This window comes from Syngnathoides biaculeatus, chromosome 7 (genome assembly GCF_019802595.1).
Source record: "Syngnathoides biaculeatus isolate LvHL_M chromosome 7, ASM1980259v1, whole genome shotgun sequence".
NCBI lineage: Eukaryota > Metazoa > Chordata > Actinopteri > Syngnathiformes > Syngnathidae > Syngnathoides > Syngnathoides biaculeatus.
This window is the reverse complement of record NC_084646.1, coordinates 20874862-20897697: the sequence shown is the minus strand read 5'-3', so window position 1 is coordinate 20897697 and position 22836 is coordinate 20874862. Positions and strand designations below refer to the sequence as shown.

Here is a 22836-nt window from a genome sequence, read left to right as displayed (position 1 = left end):
TTTGTTGCCCTCATTTACTAACCCATGAATTGCATATGTGTATTAGCATACCTTGAACTGTTTAGTGTTAAAATCACACAAAAGATTGAATGCGCCCTGGGAGCCACACAATTCTGGGACTAAGCTGGTTATTTATATGGCTTTTATGAAATAAAACAGAGGGAACACAATGTTCCTTCACTGTTCTGAATAGAAATCTTATTGAATTAATAAATCTTGGCAGCAGAACCATTCCTGACTGACAGCGACAAAAAATAGAGAGGACAGTGAATCCCACAGATGCCAGTTGAGAACAGTGTCTGTGTGTGTAAGCTGATAAGTCATGCACTGATGAGTCCATTTCTTAATTGTGGTGAAAACTCGTTTTCAAATCTGACTGAAGAGATAGGGATGTTAATTGATCTTTTAATTAAAAAGCTGACGTTCTCATGCTACTTTTACAATGAATAGTTTATAACATAAAAGGGATGGTTTTACTCACAGCTTATCGGTTTTCTGGGATAGGTGTGGTGATATGTGCATTAAAAGCATTGAATGTGGAACACAAATACCTCATACACCTTGAAACAGCAAGAGTTCATGATGATGACACATAGGAGAATATTTGGAAAACTGGTTAAGTGCTCTTGATCAAAACTATGGATAATCTAATTCTAACTTTCTCAGCCATACAATGTTTGGCCATTAATGGGTATATAGGAGGGGTGAAACAGTTAATGATGGTTCATTCCTATCTCTTTGTGGTCACTGTTTTCAGTTCAGTATATGTTAACATGTTAACAATGGTGTCTTGTATAATCAGGTTAAATGAGGCAGTCTGACATATTCCACATTACTGTGACAGTTTAAGGTTATAAGTAGGTGAGATTCCAGCTGCAAGAAAGGAGGAGTTTCAGCATGCTTCTCATTTATATGGCAAAGAAAGATATCTTTAATAAATGCTGAAAAATTGATAAGAGATATGTCTGTAAAACACAAATTTTCATCACCCATTCTGAAGTAATGTAATGGCCAGTCACAGTTGGAAAACCTTCACTATTTCTGGAGGTCTCTATGGTGTGTGCCCTGTTTGACTAGTCACTGTAAAGCTTTTTAAAAGCTGCAATCAGTAAAAGTCACCAGAAATGAGCAGATGTTGCTGTTAAACACGCTTGCACACTGTCGCACTTTCGTCAAGGATTTTCTACCGCCGTCACCATAATACTAAGTCGTTCCAAACAGCAGACCTTCCTGGCATGACTTCTCGGGCTGAGTCTGTTCTACTTTTTCCGCCCACAAATGTTGTACCCTTAAAAAGGGGAATCATCACACCACAATATTGAACACAGCTTTGGTGTTATCTCATGTTCTGAGTTAGTCCAAGGTGCACCCTCCTTACTTCATTCAGGACCCTGGTAATGAGTGGACGAGGGAATGAATAGTTAAAGAATGAATGTTTATTGGAAAATCACTTGGAGGCAGATAGCTGCTTCTAGGCAAAGAGGTTTTCTGCGCTGTATCATGGTTGGCCGGCTCTGGAGATGAGCAGGCATGGAAGAAACGAGTCCGGTGTTCAGTGAGTGGGAGGAGATAAACACAGGTTGGCAGGGAACGGAGGCAGGTGGCAGGCTGTGACAAAGAACATCGGATAAGAATACCTCGCAAAAACCATAATGAGCTAAAGAGTGCAGGATCGTGAGATTCCAAACTTCAAAATGAGAGTAGATAATAAGGCGATCTGGAATTTTCCAGGGCCATCTTAAATAGGGGAGCGAGTTGTGGATGGAAAGCAGTTCCTGAGTACCTCCAACCTGGAAGAAACCAAACATGCACACACCCTGTAAGGCAGAGCTAAAGGCACCGAGATAGCTGACCTAATTGTAATCCCCCTCGGACAGGCGCCACCTGGTGCACAGCACAGGTGATCATGGTTGGTGCACTGTAAGTCACAGATTGATGCCCTACACAAATCCTGGCGGTCAGGGATCCAGCTCCATTTCACCGAGCCGCAGCCCTTTCAGTTTAACAAATACTAGAAGCCACACCCATGGTGCTGCAGATCCAGGAGCTTGTCCACCATAAAAAAACGATGTCCATCAATGACCCGGGAAGTAAGGGAAGGTGGTATCAGGTATGCAAAGGGTTTAATGAAATTGCCTTTATTTGCAAGATTTGGAAGGTGGAACTGACATCTAAAGTGGCCAGAAACTTGAGACCAACAGAAAACAAGAACAAATGAAGAGGGAAGACAATTTCTTTGATTCCACCTTAAGTGATAGAGTCCTGGAGTGGAGCCACACTCTTTGACCAACAGTGGAAGCAGGTGTGGGAATGTGGCTATGGTTGTCATGTGCCTGAGACTTCGCAGAGGACCATAGCAGAGCAGAATACACTTGTTTCCAGACCTTGCACAGAAAGAACAGCTCATTCTCCTGTGAATGAAAGAGTTGGGGATTATTGCCCAAGGAGCAGTTGGCAGGGTATATGCCTGAGGAGGAGCTCAGGAGAAAATAATGACTATACACAACCTACGCAAGGTGGCTGCTCCATGAAGCGGTACGAGACTGAGACATGGAAGGGAGCGCAGTCTACAGCTGCTGGTTGGTGTGCTCACATTCTTCATTGTTCTGAGTTTGGTAACCAGACGCATATGCGTCCATCTGAGATGATACGCTGTGGCGACCCCGAAAGGGACTAGCCGAAAGAAACACACACACACACGAGAGACTAACGTCAATCCTGAGAGATGTACCAAATGTTTGCCAAACTTGAAAGTTGGGGTTTTTGTTGGAAACTGCCAGTAGGGATGCTGTGGAAGTAAAAATCAGGCTAAACCAATCTGGTGGCATTCTCTTGAGCTGACATGATCTTGGGAAGTATGAGAAAGTGTGCTGTCCTTGAGAACCTGTCCACCACAATGAGAACATTGTTTTTTCCCTTTGACAGAATGAGTCAAGTAACAAAGTCTAGGGCTAGGGCAGAAGATTTGACAGATGTAGGGCAAGATTCTAAGGACGACATCTAAGATGTCAGGAGTGGGCCCCTATTTCAGCACATGAAAGCAAAAAGAATCAGAGACAAATTAAGGATTCTGGAGACCCCAGCAGGATCATATTGCTAAACCTGGGTCTCATTTACAAATGTTTCAATCTCAAGTGTAACTGAGGCCCCAAAACAACTCTGGGGCAATATGGGACTACGATCAGTTTTGGAGGTGAATTGTACTGTTTTATTGAGCTGTAATGTAAGGCTTAGCATTCTGGGCAGCTGGTTCTTAGGACAAGGTGAAAGTGAAACAATCAAAAAACACTGCCCACCTGGCTTGATGAGCTCTCAGTCTTAGCAGAGCGGATGTGTTCCAAATTCTTGTGATTGGTCCACACAATGAATAGTGCTTCTCCAACAAAATGACACCATTCCTCCAATGCTATAACCACCATTAAGAGTTCCCATCTCTGTTCCCATAATTCCTCTCTGCCTCAGACTCACTCTACGAGAAAAGAAGTCACAGGGGTATCCTCTGGGGATCAATGGGAAAGCAGCACACCAAGTCCTCCCCCAGATGCATCAACCTGAACAAAAAATTGTCAATGTAGGGGGACTGGGATTTCCAGGACAGGAGCACAGGAATACAGTCTCTTTAGTTGACAAAAAGCTAGGTTAGCCTCATCTGACCAATGTAAAGGTGCCAAGGGAGATATAAGAGCGGTGAGGGAGGCTGCAACTCAACTGTAGTTTTGAATGAAATTTCTATAATAATTGGCAAAGTGCTGGATCTCGAGTGCTGTCTGAGTTTCACAAAGGCAAGAATCCTTGCTGAGCAGCTAAGTAACAGCAACAAGACAGACTTGGATGAGTACCAGAGGGATCCATGCATGTTTTTTGGGACATGGGAGGAAACTGGAGTAGCCAGTGTGACGGTCTGAGCGCTGTGCTGAAAATTCTCCTTGTGATTAATGCGCATGCCTTACTAATAGGGGAACTCTGAGTACGCAGCCAACGCTTACTGGCAAATACCCCGCTCCCATTCCTCCTCCTCCTTCTACATAGAGGGAACTAACATATGTTAAACCCTTACCCTAATCTTAAAACAAAAGTTGATAAAAAGATATACACATATATGTATGTTCGCTGTGTTCGTCTTTCTGAGATGTCCATAGTATTACGTGTGAATTTAGACTAACGTCCCCTTTGTTCAAACCAGCAAAATGCGACAAGGCAGTTGTATTGCGTTTCTGACAATTTAATCTCACACACATCAACACAACACAAACACGATAAGATAGCTAACTCAAAATAGGTGTTCAAGAACAGAGTAGTTGAGTCACAACGGCGAATAGCCACCAATGTTGAACGAGTGTTCCCAAACAAGCAAATGTTCGTCCCATTGGGTATTCCAAGATAGCGAAAGTTCCAACCAGTCCAAAAATGAAAGGCAGGAGGCGTCTCTGTAGTTAGTGTTCCAAGCAGCGTAATTTCCCAGAGCAGCGGTGAGGTCATAAGAAGAAGCCTCCTTGTCCAGCTTTCTCAAAACATTTCAGACTTCTGCGTCACAAAGGATTCGCGTCCCAAGGACCCAAGACCATGAGAGGAAACCGGGTCACAAAGATACGCATCACAAGGCCTTAAAAGTATGAAAGGAAACAGTGCCACAAAGATCGACATTATAACAACTTAAAGGCATAATAGGAAAATAAAGAGAACAGAGAATAAATATATACACACACACATAATAATAGCGAACATGAGCAATCGGTGACAAGTTGTTGAATGGCACACATTGAAGCGTGAATGAGGATGTTTCAGACTGGCTGGAAGTTTACAGAATATACGCGCATGCGCATTAATATAAGCTGATGCTCGTTAATCACAAGGAGACTTTTTAGCACCGGGACCGCTCAGACCATCACACTGGAAACACACACACACACAGGGATGGGCAGAACATCTCCACACAGGCGAGGCAGGGATTCAAATCTGGGTCCTGTACTACCCAGTCGACCAGGGATAGCTCCCCTGAGTTGATTTCATTTGATCTCTTAGTCTGGATGTCATAATATACTATTTTCTTGGAATACTGCTGTGTTTGTATTGATATGATTGTTATGTGTAATAGAATGGGGCAACATGGTGGACAACTAGTTAGCACGTCTGCCACACAGTTCTGAGGGCCCGAGTTCAAATCCTGTCTTGCCTGTGTGACGTTGGTGTGATCTACTTGGGCCTGAATGGGTTTTCGCAGGGTACTCCAATTTCCTCTAAAATCCCAAAAACATGGAAGGGGAATAGAAGACTCCAAACTGGCCGTAGGTGTGAATGTGATCGTAAGTGGAGCACCTTGTCATTGAAGTTACTTTCTGCAGGGAGTGTTCTGAAAGTAATTGAGAATTCGGCCACACTGTGAGACCCCTTTTCCAATCATCCAATGCTTCTAAGCAGCTCACTATTTAACTTTGAATGACGTGTTGATGCCCATATCCAGTGGTCATAGTTCTTTGGTTAATCCACTTGGAATGATGGCAAAGTCTGAATTAGTTTGCTGCTCTTGGGTTTTCACAGTACTGTATTGTTCAGTCGGAGATCAATAGAGATGGACATTTGCGGAAAAAGCCATCCCATCTATTGACATAAACTTCTCTCACCCACTCACTGATCTTCTTGTCCATACATCATTTTGGGTAAACCTTGATGATGACGCTAGCCAGACACTTTTTTTTTGGTAAATGTTTCCTTTTAAAAATTAACATGGTTGGTAGTTTCTGGCCTTTAGCCTGAAACCGAGAACTACAGTGAAAGAAGAGTTCTTGTTCCCTGCGGTCTGTATGGATACCAGCGTATCCCATTTTCTCGACAGTATGTTAAAGGTGAGGGGGATCTCGTCCGTGTTGGTGATGTACTCTGGCCAGATTTTTTTCAGTGATCATGTTCTTGCAGTTGATGCGGAACTGGCAAATTTGTTTTTGTAATTCTTTGGCAGTTCCTGAAAGATGGTTGTTTTTGTGTGGCTGGAGAGATTAAACCTTTTCACAAAACTATTTAATGTCTTCTTTAATTACTTCTTGCTTCCATCACTTCTGGACCATTGAGTCATTATTCCTGAATTCTCTCACAGCTGCTTGAGTCCTATGTTCAGTTGTGACTGATAAAAATTTGTTTTGTCAGCATGTTTTTTCACAGGTTCCTTTTTGGGATCCTTATACACACACCATAATATTACATTGAAGCTCAGTATGTATTAATACATGAAGCTCCTGACTACGGTAGCCGTAATTCTACAACAATCCCTCAACCGGTGCAACTCTGTAGATTACCAAATTTGTACTAAAACCTACTGACATATTTTTGAGTGCTGTGCACCACATAAAATCAGTTCAAGGTCAGTAAGCAGAACTATTTAATTACTATATAAGGCACACCGGATTATAAAGCACACTATCAGTTTTTGAGAAAATTAAATTATTTTTAAGTCCACTTTGTAGTCCAAAAAATACAGTTACAGTTACAGTCACCATTTACGTCACGGGTATGGTGGAGCCTTTCCAAGTAGACTGGTTGCCAGACAATCACACAACACTTAGACAAAACTACCGTTCAAACTCATATTTACTCTGGTGTACAATGTAGTGTCTTTTATTAAGTTGCCATACATGTTTTTAGAATGTTGGAATAACCTGGACTACCATGCAGGCACGGGTAAACATGCAAACTCCACACTGGAAGACCAGAGCCCAAATTTCACCACCCACCCCCCCGCCCCGATGTGCTAACTACTCAGCCACTGTACCCCCCGTGTCGCCTGTGTCAGCATGTTTATTTTTATTCTTCTCTCAACAACACTTGTTCAATCTTATTTTCAGAATGAGGGTTCAAAAAAAAAGGCACAAATGACCAGAAAACAAGGTACACTTGTTAATCCTTAAGGATGTTCATTACAATGAGATCTTTTGGGAGTTTGGGAGTGTTGTGTGACCTGGGAGAATATTTTTCCCAAATTTGTTTGATAAAATTCAGTACAACTTCGGACTACTTAGCATTAGCACTTATTTCCATGATATCAAATTTAGTGACTAGGCACTCCCTAATAAATTATTCAGTTCTGTGTGCAACTTTTTTTTTTTTTTTTTTTTTTTGTAGACGGTAGTAACTTTTAGCTTCACACATTCTTGCATCTGGCCTTCAATTTTGAAACACACCAATTAATCATGGATAGTCTCATGAGACTTCTTAAGGTGAATGATTTTACATTAAGGGTTGATGCATTCTGACCACGACCTGCCCATGAATATTACATTGAGGGTCAAACATTTTACTAATCATTAACATGCGGGTGTTTGTTCACTTTGTAGGGATGCACAGTTGGAGACCTTGCATTTCTTATGATGACAGCATAATATAGATGCAAGGGAATTTAGTTTGTGATCGACCCACAACTGGCCATTTGTCATCAGGCAGTAACACGGAGGCCACATTTTTCTGCTGTGTGTGTGTTTGCTGTTCTTCTGCCCACACCCTCACCCCATTCTGGTGGAGTCACCATGAATCCAAGCATGATTTACAGCACTACCACAGCATTCTCCGGACACTAAATTACCTAGCTTATTGAACTTTCAGGAAATTTAATGTACTACTTATCATTTCTTTCCAAGCACTTGAAGGCATATTTCACATCATATGATGATGTAAGACGTCATCAAGTTAAAATTAGAATTATTCAAGATTGCTTCTTATAGGTGTGATCATTCTTGACAAATCAGAGTGCCATGACCTAATTTGACAGATCTGATTGTATTGATATGCTTGTACAGTCAAATCACATTGGACATTGGACCACCTATATGCCGCTGGTATTTTTTTGTTTTCTTTTTCAGACAGGACTAAAAATGGTGAGCAGAACAGTTGCTTGCCTCAACTGTTATGAATTTTTGTAATGGATAGATTAGATACCTTGTGTGATAAACAGTTATGTAAGGTGCCCTTGATAAGAGAGACGATAATAGGTAATATATATGCTCAGTCCCTCACCGGATCAGTAAACGCGGAATTTGAGTCAGGTACCCCACTGGGACATTATTTTTTAAAAACTTAGATGCAGACGACATTGAAAACTCAGACAGGTGAGATAGGAAAAGACTAAAAATTGGAAAATTGATTCTAATGCATAAAGCAAATTGTCTTGACAATCAACCACATCATGTATCTATTTTGAAGTAAATAACAAGCCTAAAGTCAGCAAGGATAGGTTCGAGCGTACCCGGAACTAATGATGGTAACCAGAAGAGAACATGGATGGTGTCATGATCCTGCCGCTTCAGCACAAGCTGTGCGGGTGTCCGCGCAGGTGCGCTGATTGAAAGGTGCACACTTGCGCCTCATGCAGCCTGATTATGCTGTGGATTTATATGACCGCGATGACAACTGGCCGGCGCCAGTTCGTATGATCTTCATGTCCCGTTCGTGTGCTCCGGTATCCCTGATCTTCGTCCGTTCCCCGACCAACCTTGTAAGCCTGACTCCTTCGTTACTTCTGCCTGGTTTGATTGTTCGCCTGTGTACCGACTCCTGCCTGCCCGCTCACCTGCTCTCTTCGCCCGACGTCCCAACTACCGCTGCTGCACCGGACTGCCTGCTCGATCCCCTACCTCTGCATATAATAAACGTGTCTCTTCTTGAACTACCTTGCGTCTTCCGAGTTCCTGCATTTGGGTCCTACTCTCGTTCCGATGGGACGTGACAGATGGATGTGGTGTTTAGTTTTCTATATCAATGATTGAGAAGTTTAACAATGGTCTATGCAACATTTATTATTCTGGTTTAGAAATAAAACCGCAATTTAACCCATTCATGGGCAGGGTGGCAAATTTTTGCCTTATTGAGATAGAAGTCTCCTAACTGGCCACCATCAAGGAAATAGCACTGCTTTTTTGTTTAATGCATAAAACAAAGGGCAAAAAAGATGTAACCTCAGTTCTGTGAAGTGGTACATACAAGATATATGTTTATTAATAATTTATTATTCTAGAACGACACTTACGCATTAATAATACTGATGGATTAGCATTTTGAAGACAAACTTGGTTGCATACTGACCTTTCTCACTTTCTTCTCTTGGAAAACACTCCATGTGTACTTGAGGCAGCCATGTTTGGTCAGGAATGTAAAGGAAATAACTCCCTGCTAATTTTGACCAATGAGCTATCCTTTCCTGATACCAAATTATGCCTTCAGATTACAACACTTTGTCACGATGCGGGGCTCAAGGGTGGACCCAAATGCACGACTCCAGAGACAGCAGACAGTACAGAGGAAACCTTTATTCGGTCTGAGGTCTGAGATCAGGTAGACTGTCCAAACAATCCGTAGAACCAGTGCGAATGGGCTTACGAGGGTGGTCAGTGGACAGGCGTGGGTCGGTGCACGGAGATCAGAAGTCAGGAAAGCAGGAGTGCGGGAACGAGGCATGAAGAGCAACGATCTAGCGGAGTATCTGTCGTCCCCCGGGTCCTATATGTACTGGGTCTAATCAGTGCTCATGAGGCGCAGGTGTGCACCTTCTGATTGGCTGGCCACGCCCAGCCCTGGCTGGAATCCAGGAGCATGACAGTACCCCCCCCCCCAACGGCCGGGCGGAGGAGCCAGCGACGACGTGCGATTCGGGCGAAGTCTGCTGACGTGGAACGTAGGGTGCACCCTCATCGACCTGGGCAGTTTCAGCGAGACGGCGACCGGGTTAATAACCTTGGAAACCGGGAACGGGCCAACGAATCTGGGAGCAAGTTTGCGGGATTCCGTCCGCAGCGGGAGATCTTTTAGTGGAGAGCCACCCTCGCTGTCCCACTCTGAGCTCTGGTGCGGCCCTTCTCTTGCGGTCTGCTGCGGCCTTGTAGGAGCTGCTCATGCGCAGCAGTGTCCTCCGAGCTGCTTCCCAGGTCCGTTTGCAGCGTCGCACCACGGCCTTGGCTGATGGAACTGCGGAGTCTGTGACCAGTGGAGGAAACAGGGACGGAGGGTAGCCATGCACGACATGGAGTGGAGCCATACCTGTTGAAGCGGAGGGTAGAGAATTGTGGGCATACTCCACCCACTTGATGTGCTGGCTCCACGTGCTCTGGTCCCTTGATGCTAGACATCGAAGACCGGTCTCTAATTCCTGGTTAATCCTCTCAGTCTGGCCATTAGACTCTGGGTGATGACCCGATGTCCGACTCGCTGAAGCGCCGATGAGGTTACAGAACTCCTTCCAGAAACGGGCGCTGAATTGCGGACCCCTGTCCGAAACGATGTCCTGGGGTAGGCCGTGGTAATGGACGACCTCGTCTAATACCAACTGGGCTGTCTGCTTGGCCGACGGGATCTTCGGAAGCGGCACGAAGTGGACCATCTTGGAGAAACGGTCCACTACGGACAGCACCACTGTGTTCCCTTGTGAAGGCGGCAGGCCGGTGACGAAGTCCAGCGCGATGTGTGACCACGGACGAAAGGGGATAGACAGGGGATGCAACTCACCAACAGGCCGTAGGCGGGAAGTCTTATTGGCAGCACACACCGGGCAGGCGTTGACGGACTCCCTTACGTCCTTGCTGAGGTTAGGCCACCAGAACCTTTGTTCGACCACTGAACGCGTCTTCGCCATACCCGGGTGGCAGACCGTCTTGTTGGTATGGGCCCAGTTGATGACGTCTCCCCGCAGAGATGGGATGACGAAAAGGCGGCCCGACGGACAATCCGCGGGTGGCGGTGTCCTTCACCCGCGACTCGATCGCCCAGGTGAAACCAGACACGAAGCACCCCGCTGGCAGGATAGTAGCGGCGTCTGAATCCATGCGCTCTCCCTCGTGGATCCGCGAGAGTGCATCCGGCTTGCCGTTTTTGGAGCCTGGGCGGAAAGACACCTTAAAGTGGAAGCGGGTGAAAAATAGGGCCCACCTGGCCTGACGGGCGTTCAACCTCTTCGCAGACTTCAGGTATTCAAGGTTCTTATGGTCCGTGAAGACAACGAACGGTACTTGCGAGCCCTCCAGCCAGTGCCGCCACTCCTCCAACGCGCTCTTGACCGCCAGCAGTTCCCTATCTCCCACGTCGTAGTTCCTCTCTGCCGGGGTCAACTTCCTAGACAGGAACGTGCACGGGTGGATCCTTCCATCCCTGGGACTCCTCTGCGACAAGACTGCTCCGATTCCTGAATTCGATGCATCCACCTCCACCACAAACTGGTTATCTGGGTCCGGAACAATGAGAACGGGCGCAGTAGTGAAACTTGCCTTGAGCCTGCTGAAGGCCTCCTGGCAGGTCCCGGACCAGTCGAAGGTGGTATGTGGCGAGGTGAGCGAATGCAGAAGAGCGGCCACGGAACTGAAGTTCCTTATGAATTTCCTATAGAAATTGGCAAATCCCAAAAACCTCTGCACATCCCTCCTGTTGGTGGGGGTAGGCCACCACAGCACCGCGTCGACCTTCCCGGGGTCCATCCGTATCTCTCCCTCCGCCAGGACGAAGCCCAGGAAGGACACGGATGCCCGATGGAACTCACACTTATCCTTATTCACGTATAATTGGTGCTGCTGCAGACGCCGGAGCACCTCTCTGACTTGTTGAATGTGAGAGGTTAGGTCTGCTGAAAAGATGAGAATGTCATCCAGGTATACAAAGACAGATCTGTTCAGGAACTCCCGAAGCACGTCGTTAATGAAGTTTTGAAAGACGGCCAGGGCATTTGTCAGTCCAAAAGGCATCACAAGATACTCATAGTGCCCTGTGGGGGTGTTGAACGCCGTCTTCCACTCATCCCCTTCCCGAATCCGCACCAGATGGTAAGCGCTGCGCAAGTCGAGCTTGGTGAAGATCCGGGCTCCCTGGAGGAGTTCGAATGCTGTAGAGATAAGCGGCAAAGGGTACCTGTTCTTGACTGTGATGTCGTTCAGTCCTCGGTAGTCGATGCAGGGTCGCAGCGTGGAGTCCTTCTTCTTGACAAAAAAAAACCCCGCAGCGGCTGGTGAGGATGAGGGGCGAATGAGTCCGGCTGCCAGCGAGTCCTCGATGTAGTCCCTCATGGCTTGATGCTCTGGTCCTGTTAACGAGAACAGTTCCCCTCTGGGAGGAGAGGTGCCTGGTAGGAGTTCAATCGTGCAGTCGTATGACCGATGTGGCGGCAGAGACTTTGCCTTAGATTCAGAGAAGACCTCCCGTAGGTCATGGTAGCAGGAGGGCACCGCGGTCAGGTCCGGGGCGGTACTAGGTTCTGTTAGCCGAACCGGCGCGACTTGAATACCCCTGTCTCTCCGGACAGCGAAACAGCGACTGAGACAGTCCTCTCCCCAAGTCTTGATCTGACCCGTGGTCCAATCTATGTGCGGATTATGTTCTTTGAGCCACGGGCTGCCCAAGATGATGTCGCTACTACGTGCGTTGAAGACATGGAAGCTAATACGCTCCGAGTGAGCGTCCGGAAAGCTCATACGTAGCGTCTGAGTGAGATGTGTAACCCGACAAAGGAACTTGCCGTTGGCGGCATAGGCGTGACGAAACCGTTGCGTGGGGAAGGTTGCTGCCCCCAGCTCTTCGACCACGCGGGGATTTATCAGGTTTGCTTCCGACCCAGAATCTATGAAAGCCGTCACAGTGCATGAACGGGAGTCCGTTCCCAAGGTGAGGTGAAGAAGGGACCTCCCTGACCCCGCCGCGGTGTACCGCACACTCACCGGAGTAGAGATCCTGATGTCAGTGTGCCCTGGTCGAGTCGGGCAGCGGGCGATCAAGTGTCCCAGACGCCCGCAGTAAAAACAGCGTCCCTCACGTCACCGACGTAAGCGCTCCTCCGCTGAGCCGCCAAGCCCCTCCACTTGCATGGATTCCGATGAAGCCGACAACACGGGTGGCCGGGAAGCGGAAGCAACCGGACTGAGACTCTCCCTCTCCTCCTCCCTCAGGCCCTCCATCTGCCTCTGCACGGTGAGGCTCTGGTCCACCTTGAGGGCCAATGCGATGAGGGAGTTAAGCGAAGGCGGAAGATCCATGGCCACGAGGTGGCCACGGATCTGTGGGGACAGTCCCTCGTAAAACGCGTCATGGAGGGCTTCCTCATTCCAACGGCTCTCGGCAGCCCGAATCCGGAACTCAATGGCGTAGTCGGACACGCGGCGACGTCCCTGGCGAATTGTCATGAGCGAGGACGCCGCCTGGCGTTCCGGAGCCGCGTACTGGAACACCTGGGTGAGCGCGCAGACGAAGCTCGCCCATGAGCGGCAGGTCTCCGAGTTACGGCTCCACTCGGCGGTGGCCCATGCCTCCGCCCTCCCTGTCATGTGGGAAATGAAGAAGGCGATCCGGGAGTGGTCCGTGGGAAAAGCGGACGCTTGCAACTCAAAGTGGAGATCGCACTGCGCCAGGAAGGGCTTGACGTTACCGGAGTCGCCTGAGAACCGCTCTGGTCGAGAGAGCACAGTGATGGCGGCACGGGGAGGCACAGGAGCGGCCGCGCTAGCTTGGGAGGCTAGCCACGGTTCCAGCTGGGCGCAGAGCTCCTGGATCTGGTGAGTCATACCCTGGAGAGCGACCTCTTGCTCACCCAGGCGTTTGCCCTGCACTTGCAGCGCACAGCGAATGGCTTCAGAGTCGGCTGGGTCCATGTTCTGGCTAGATCGTTCTGTCACGATGCGGGGCTCAAGGGTGGACCCAAATGCACGACTCCAGAGACAGCAGACAGTACAGAGGAAACCTTTATTCGGTCTGAGGTCTGAGATCAGGTAGACAGTCCAAACAATCCGTAGAACCAGTACGAATGGGCTTACGAGGGTGGTCAGTGGACAGGCGTGGGTCGGTGCACGGAGATCAGAAGTCAGGAAAGCAGGAGTGCGGGAACGAGGCATGAAGAGCAACGATCTAGCGGAGTATCTGTCGTCCCCCGGGTCCTATATGTACTGGGTCTAATCAGTGGTCATGAGGCGCAGGTGTGCACCTTCTGATTGGCTGGCCACGCCCAGCCCTGGCTGGAATCCAGGAGCATGACACACTTAAATATTTTGATATACTGCAGGATATAATGCGTGAAAATCATAATGTCCCAAAATATGGGACGCTGCCCACGAATGGGATAAATATGAAATATTTTTTCCACCATTTCTTCTTCCGATAAATATATTGCTTCGTTTGAAAGAAAAGAACGGTTGACTGGAAAGCACAAAACACCTAAATGCCAACTGTAACAAAATATAACTCAAGCATATTCAATCCAACTGAAAAATATGAGCATGAAAAACATAAAAGTAGTTCAGCAAGTGTAAGTCCAGCAGTTTAGAGAAGAAAAAAAAAAGCAATCCAAAAGTCATGTCATGTCATTATCCAAGCCGCTAATTCTCACGAGGGTTGCGGGAAATCTGGAGCCTATCCCTGCTAGCTTCGGCCAAAAGGTGGACTACACCTTCAACTGGTCACCAGTCAGGCACAGGGCAGATATCAACACCATCACAGCAGGAATCGATCCCACACTGCCCGCACTGAAGGCAGGCGTGTGTACAACTACACCGTCAGTGATTCCAATACAAAGGTGTTTAAGTTAAGAGGAGGCAGAGGTCTTTGATTGCATTCACTCCAGTTAATAGTACTTTTTGCTGCTTTCTTTTTTAGATTTAATCTAAAATGTAGTTTTGGGTACTTGCTTAGACTTTTTGTGTTTGCCCCTAATGTTGGGTGCTCCCAAGCAGTAAAATCTTTTTCGGCCTTGCTGAAGATGTAGCGGCAATAGAAAATTAAGACATTGGTATGAATGTGTGCCCTGAGATTGGCTGGCAACCAGTTCAGGGTGTACCCTGCCTCCTGCCCATTGACAGCTTGGATAGGCTTCAGCACTCCCACAATCCTCGTGGGGATAACCGGCTAAGAAAATGGATGGCTGGATGGATGGATGGATGGATGGATGGTATAAATGTTATAATGTTATATTGATCAAATTGAAAAAGAGCAACACAATTGTTAACAAAATGATCACCAAAATTCAATATGTAGACTTCCAAAACTATCCCAAATCACAACAACCTCTATCAAAGACATGACTATGACATGAGGGGATCATTTTAAGTTATAAATCTTGAGCTTGAACCAAAATATTACTTTCCTCTGTACTCAAAACCATTCCTGAAACTTCACCATTATGCTCTCAGAGACTGAAGATAATCAATGTCAGAGCACAAAGACGCCAGTGGATGATTATGAGAACCTACTAAGCCATTGATTCTGTCCAATTTGTGATGTACTGTACCTAATATTTCTGTGTCGTCGATCAATACTAATTGTAGCTTTCATTTACTTCATGAGCCTGTAAAAGTGGTAGAGAATGCTTACCACACTGGATATGCTACAGAACGTTTTCTTTTATTGTCCATCAGCACAGGCACACTGTATATGTGTTTGCGTGCGCGCATGCATTTTTATTGTTCACCAAGATGACAGTGTGGTGTGATTACCACGAAGGATTCAAATTGAGTGGGGTGAGAATTTGAACTGAGTCATTACTTTTTTAGTAAGAGTATGCACACTTGAAGCCTGCGCACCCATTAACACGCACAGCCAGCATGGAAAGGCAGTCAAAGTGTCGCTCTACCCCACAGCATGGCATCTAACACTTCCTACAGTGATAAGTGAATAGGAAAAGCCATAGCTGAACCCACCTTTCAGATTAGTCAACCCAGCGTTGGAAGAGCCGAAGGAGTGATGTAATTGGCACACACGTGCAAGGACAGGAAATCAGCAGACTCAAGTCATGAGTGTGTTCATTAGGTGGCAGGAGAATGTTGGTGCAAGGGAATTCATCATCTCACAGCACATTGTCACCTTCCTTGGCCTCTCCTACACGATCACAGTCCACTTTCACAAAAGCTCACATGGATCTTTTTCGTACAGCACATATTTCTGGGATTCCACCTCATCTGTCAGATGTCTGTAGATTTGTACAGGTTAGCAGCGAACTAACCCTTTGGAAATAGTTCACATTCCACTCTTCATCACTTTCAGATTTCTTTTCTCAGATATTTTCACTGATAGAAGGCCAAGGATGATTATCAGGAGCCATTTGAGGAATGTGACCAATGTACGTCGGTTTGTAGCTCTGATATAATATATATATATATTTTTTTTGCTGTTGTGTTTTTTTAGTTTTATATCAATACCCGGTTTGTGAAGACCTAAAGGAAGACATTGTGGGTGTTGCATAATGTAAATAAGCAGTAAATATAGGGATGAATAAAGATCAGCAGCACAGACAGCAGTGTGGGTAACATCTACACTCCCTTCACCATGAGGGGAATCACGAAATGGTTATCCTTTATAACAGGCAACCACTACTAGCCGTGTTAAACTGTAGCAAGTAATGTACTGAATGTAACATTTTATCTTTAAAGAGGACAAACAAAAAAGCTGTGGTTGTATTCTACTTTACATGAGTACATGGGTTCTATTTCTTTCAAGGCTAGCTCGACTCCGAGGAAGTTAAATATTTCAAACACAAAGGCATGGTTTGCCTCAGGAATTCTCAACATGTTTGGCTGCCCTCACAACAATGGAATCAAGATTTTCTTCACATTCCCTTACATAAAAGGAGCCTCATTTTGCATTCACAGAACCTGCTGCCGCCATTGAGTCTTTCATCTCCCATTAAGCCATTTATCACCAGCCAGTACAAGTCATTTCATTTTCCTAACATTGGCGAAGGATGTCTACTCTCCTCCCCAGCTAAGCCTCTTTTAGAAGTGTTGCAGAATGTGTACAGTGACTGTAATTTTGAAGGCTGTCATTTTTCACCATTTTTTTTTTTCAATAAACCACCAAATTTAGCACTCAATGTCTGAATTGTCAGAAACATTTTACTTTGGAGAACAATAGAAATGTGCTTCTGCTAATTTGTATACCTTCTATTAATTGATCGCTATTTCTATCTGTTTTCTGCAGTTGCGCCATCCATCCATGAGATGAAAAGCCATGGAGTTGGTTTGGGACGCACTGCTCTGCTGAGGTGCGAGGCAGCTGCTGTGCCTTTCCCCACATTTGAGTGGTACAAAGGGGAGAAAAGGTGAGAAAGAAATTGCTTTAGCATTATTGGTCACTTGAATAAGCTGTGTTCCAGTTTGTTCCGCAGCAGGGTCTGTCCTCTGTCACAGCTTTAATTTAGACCAAAGGCAGTTCTTGTGGGGTTATGGCCTCAAAAATCCAGCCAAGGCATAAACCAGGGTTCAGCACTTTTAGATTGAGAACCAAATCACAACCTTGGTTCCTCATGGGGCCACACATGAAGGAAAACACATCATATATTGCCATAGCATCAACCTAAATAATCCATCAAGAACAAAACAAGTTCAGTCGCTTGTGTGCTTTGTTTCATGCAGCTATCGTTAATGGTAGATTTGTTGACTACAATTTATTATTGTACACATACAGTATACTCCAATATTGTTTTGATCATTAGGGACAGTTTTTCTTCTAATACTACATAATTAAAAATCAATGTTTTATCGTTGTTTCTCAATCATTGATCAATAATATTCTGTTTATTTTCAGTCATATGCACAGTAGATGCTATTTAGCAAAAATATTTAAATGATGCACAAATATAGAAAGAATCGCAGTTTGTATGTGTGTGTATATATATATTATATATATATATATATATATATATATATATATATACACACACGCACACACACTGTATAAATGAAGAGTTCAGACGCAAAAGCAGATATATCCATTTTTGTTGTTTCTGTAGATTTTTTGATTTAGAGAGAGAGAGAAAGAGAGATAATGACAACATTATAAAATGTTACTGACAATTAATTAAAGCGAGGTGACTTTGTTATCTATTTTCCCTCAGAAGAAAAATGGTTTGTCCCTCCTTTTGACTGGAAGCTTGGGAGAGGGGACGTAAATGCTCCAACAAAAGACTCCTAATAAAATGTTGCCTGGCAATCCTCTAAAATCAATCTCTGCATGCATATCAGTTGTTTTACATTCAAGTGTTGCTGAATTAAAAAAGAAAGACCATGAACCACTGTTTAACTACTCCTGCTGAGCACAATTTCAATTTTGAGCTCATGCTGCGCTAATCGTAATTATGGGCTGGATTCCATTATTTAAAAATGCTAAGGAAGCAAATTACCAGGATTTTACTTTCAAGCTGATTCTAAGAGGTATTTTTGTACACGTTGATATCTTAACTTACTTCTTAACTTACATTGATATCAACTAAAGGACAGAAGTATTTGCTGTTCAACAACGAATACATATACATAGAGTAGCTTATCATCTCTACAACACCACTAAGGAGAAATTGAGGACCACTTTTGTTTTCTGAGTGTGTTCCTTTTCTTGACTGTAGGTGTTTTACAGCCTTGACATCAGTTCAGTGCTGCTGCCAGTTTGCCACTGATGGAAAAGCGTAACAGTCTTTGACAAACTCCTTTTCATGATCTGTCACTGCTTTGAATGGAGGCCAGGGAGTCCTGTGTATGTCTGGGTGGCGGTTCTTTCACTCTGAATGAGGAGAGTGTGGTCTTGTTTAATGTTGACTCAAAAAAGAGACAAGCTCACTTGGAGACTACCATCAAGATTATTAGTGAGGATGTCACCATGGGAAATTGCTTGACATAACATCTGAAAAAGTGGTTGTAGCCGGAGTTCCTCATACTGTGAACAAAGCAAAGCTGAAGGTCGATGGAAGTTCGCAGTAAAAATACCGCATATTATATGCCTGCTCTCTGGAAAATATAATGGTTTGTGACAGGGATACCCTAATTTCTCATTAATTTCAAACCACAGCACAACATGGAAACAATTTATTATAAAGTATCACACATCTGTTTGACATGTTTGACTCATTCAACCTTCCTATTCAAGGTTTCAGATGTGGCACACCAAAGAATAACTAGACCTGCTGAAGAGGGTATTGAAGTGCTACTAAGTGGCAGAATGACAAACATTTGTGCTGTCCTTGACACCTTCCTCCTCCCCCTTGACATTTTGTTTGTGTGGGGTGAGAAATAAAGGCTTAATGTGTTGGCATTGTGCTCAATTTACAGGATTATCAAGGGCCAGGGCATTGACATCAAGAGCCTCAGTTCCAGATCAGTCCTTACGGTGACCAACATGACAGAGGATCGTTACGGGAACTACACGTGCGTCGCTACCAATAAGCTTGGGACTGCTAATGCCAGTGTGCCTCTCATCCGTAAGTACCGGTGCCATTATACCGGATTGTTTTTATTTCTTATCCTGGAGTATTGAAGAGCCCGGTGACTCCCCAGGGCAGTTTGTGATCTCAGAAGGATCTTAACTGTAGCTATAGGATTTAAGAACACAGGAATAACCACTAGCTATTTTTTATATAAATATAAATACTGTACGTGTGTCTGTGTGTATATAAAACTGGATATCTTTTCTGTGTGTTGCTGTGGGACTGCTTTGAAATTCTGTATTTGCATGAGCATTAACATATGTCTTTAGCTTCAGCTTAACATAAGCACAATTGCAGGACGTAGATCGCAGTTTAGCACATAGGTCAGCGATTCTAAGTTGATCGTTGAGAATGCAGGCTGACTCAGACTCCAAGAGATGAGTGCAAGTCAACCCTTTCATAACTTTTATACTTTTCAAAGATACCAAACTGAGTTCAAAAGGTGAAGGAAGGAAAAAGCCAAACTGCTGGTGCACAACTTGGCAGACTGCAAAAAAACGACCACATACTGTAGATGATGATAACCACATACTGTAGATGATGATACTGTAGCTGGTGATAAACTGTAATGAAATACAATGCTGTATATTAATATCACAAAAATGACTGGAACATTTCATCTTTTTACATTATAGGTTTTGGGGGGTTTGGAATGAGAGATGCTTGTGTATTCTTTGTGTCTAACCATCTGATAGGACATTAGTGAAAAAAGAAAAAGAAAAACAGGTGACCAGAATATAAAGTGGCAGTGCTACCTGCAAAATATGAACAATTATTTATAGTTAACACTAACCAGTTTCAAGTTTTCCTGATGGGCATTGAATTGTAATACAGTAGTAAATAAATTTGTTTGACATGTTTCGTACCAAACTTGAAGTTATCCGTTGGTATTCTGTCAGCTGCAACTTGTATCACCAATATACAATTTACTTGTAGTCTCAGAGTACAAATCTAGTCACTTTGAATATTGTGTCATACAGATGGGTCAGTTACTGTAACTTGGGGAGTTGGGCTGGGTGGGTTCAAAGGTTGTTCTCTGTAAAAGGTGTCATTTTTAGCTTGATCCAGTCCAATCCAGATGTTTAGTGCCACTCTTGTATCAGATGGAATTTTTCACAGATTTGTAAACTTTTGGGAATGGACTTCTCTGTCATAGCAAAACCATAGATTTTTGTTGACTTGTTTGTACTCAAAGTCAGCTGTTGCAACAGAAATGTGTTAAATATCTGTGGAGTTTGGATATTCAACACTTTTGATTCTTAACTTTGTAGGATTGAATCAATCAATCTGTCAGACTGAATGAAAGAAATCAAATGATTACAAAAACAAATACAGTCCCTAACAATTGCAGAATCTGTTTTACGAAAGCAGTGGAACGGGGGAGGAATTTTTTACCCTATGTGCTCCTATGTGTGTGATGTACCCCATTTTTAAGCGATGACAAGTTCTGTTTAACCCCACTCTGCGCAATGATAGATAGATAGATAGATAGATAGATAGATAGATAGATAGATAGATAGATAGATAGATAGATAGATAGATAGATAGATAGATAGATAGATAGATAGATAGATAGATAGATAGATAGATAGATAGATAGATATAGATAGATAGATAGATAGATAGATAGATAGACGCCTATTTAAGGTCACACCATAGCATCTCAGTTGGTTTTAAAACCAGACTTTGACTTGGCCATTCCAAAACCTTAATTTAGTCTTTTTTTTTTTTTTTTTTTTTTTTGAGACATTCAGAGGTTGACTTCATGGTACGTTTTGGATCGTTGTCCTGCTGGATGATCCAAGAGCGTTTGAATTTGAGGGCATGAACAGATGGGTGGGCGCTTTCCTTCAGGAATTGCTGGTACACAAGAGAACTCATTGCTCCATCAATCACAGCAAGTTGTCCTGGTCCGGATGTAGCAAACCAGCCCAAGGCCATCACACTGCCACTACCATGTTTCACTTTTGGCATAATGTTGTTTTATATCAAATACCTAAAACCTAGACCTAAACCCAATAGAAAATCTTTGGAGGGAGCTGAAACTCCATGTTCCTCAGCGACAGCCCAGAAACCCGTGTCTGATCTAGAGAAGATCTGTAGGGAGGAGTGGGCCAAAATCCCTCCTGCAGTGTGTCCAGACCTCGTGAACAACTACAGGGAACCTTTGACCTCCGTAATTGCAAACAAAGGCTACTGTACCAAATATTAACATTGGTTTTCTCAGGCATTCAAATAATTATTTGCAGCTTTATCACACAAATAAATCGTTAAAAAAATCTTACATTGTGATTTCTGAATTTTTCTTTTTAGATTATTTCTCTCAGTGGACATGCACCTAAGATAAAAATTTCAGACCCCTCCATGATTTCTAAGTGGGAGAACATGCATTATAGCAGGGTGTTCAAATACTTATTTTCTTAACTGTGTACAGAGCTGGTGATTGTAAGAGCCCTGTGCAACTCCACTTTCTATTTGAGGAAACCCCAGTTTGATCTGGAGACATGCTTCGCCTCTCCATCACCTTTACCCTCATCTTTTTTAGCAAGCCACAGGTCATTTTTGGAGCTGTGTTTGGGGTCTGTGTTGTGTTAGAATACTGCCCTGTGGCCGAGTTTATATGTAGATGGGGGTGGATCATGATGCTCACAGTACATGGTTCCGCTAATCCAGGTGTATTCAATTTAAATTTTCAAAGCTCCAGATGGGCAAATTTATGTGAAGCAAAGGTCTGGAAGATTTATTCTGATGTATTTTCAAGTAGCTTCCCTAGTCGTCTACATCTGCTTGTAATCAATACCTCAGGCAAATCTAAAAACTTTTTGGCATTTATTATTTTCAAGTAACACATATTCAAACAAATACGTATGATGGTGGATATGCACAGTTGTGCTTAAAAGATGACATACCTTTTTTTTTGTTTGTTTGTTTTTTAGTATATTTGACTGATGACTGAACGAGGATTATCATTATTTTCTTTTTTGTTTTGTATTGTTTAATGATTGTGCATTTCTGAAGTGCCTGACAGTTTGATTTGAATGCCATTAAAAATCAAATTCAATGTGTTTTGCCAAATCCTTTATGATTTCTTTAAAGAATTGTACACAACTTACAAATTCTGCCCGGGTAATCAAACGTATGATCACATCAGTGTGTTTTCTCATTTACAAAATAAAAGCAAAACGGCAACTTTACAAATCAGTGCAAGTAAATAAAATAATGTCATATAAAAAAAAAAGTGTGTTTCCCTTTTTCTGTTTGTAATCTTGATTGGGAAACAATTTTTCAAACTATTTTACCTATTTTAAATGAGGAGATCTTAACAATGGAGCCATTTTAGAGATTTTGTTTGCTCATAACCTATATTTTGTTTCACAACGGCATTTCTCCATCTGTAATTCAACTTCTATACAGTGTCTTTCTCCCCCAATATGTTTCTCCTTTCTCCCTTTGAGGGCAGCGCGCAGTCAATGATTACCAGCTGAGATCTGATTTGCCTGGCTAAAGGTGACTGAACCCGCCTGTGATTGGTCGAAGTGGTACGTCATGACTGTAAAGCCTTTAAGAGAGTGCTGCTTAAAAAGGAAGTGCATTGTTTATCTTGAATCATACACAACCTTACATAATTACACCCGTAACCTTTTTTT

General features: G+C 44.0%; 1 protein-coding gene across 6 annotated transcripts in view; it reads left to right on the top strand.

The window, feature by feature from the left end:
- The window catches only part of negr1 (neuronal growth regulator 1), a 212992-nt gene that overhangs the window by 134822 nt on the left and 55334 nt on the right, over positions 1–22836 (top strand). For all 6 annotated transcript variants that reach the window (XM_061825427.1, XM_061825426.1, XM_061825425.1 and 3 more), the window contains exons 5-6: positions 16915–17035; positions 19035–19183. In XM_061825427.1, the coding sequence (XP_061681411.1) occupies positions 16915–17035; positions 19035–19183 (270 nt within the window). The remainder of the gene's footprint in view (positions 1–16914; positions 17036–19034; positions 19184–22836) is intronic.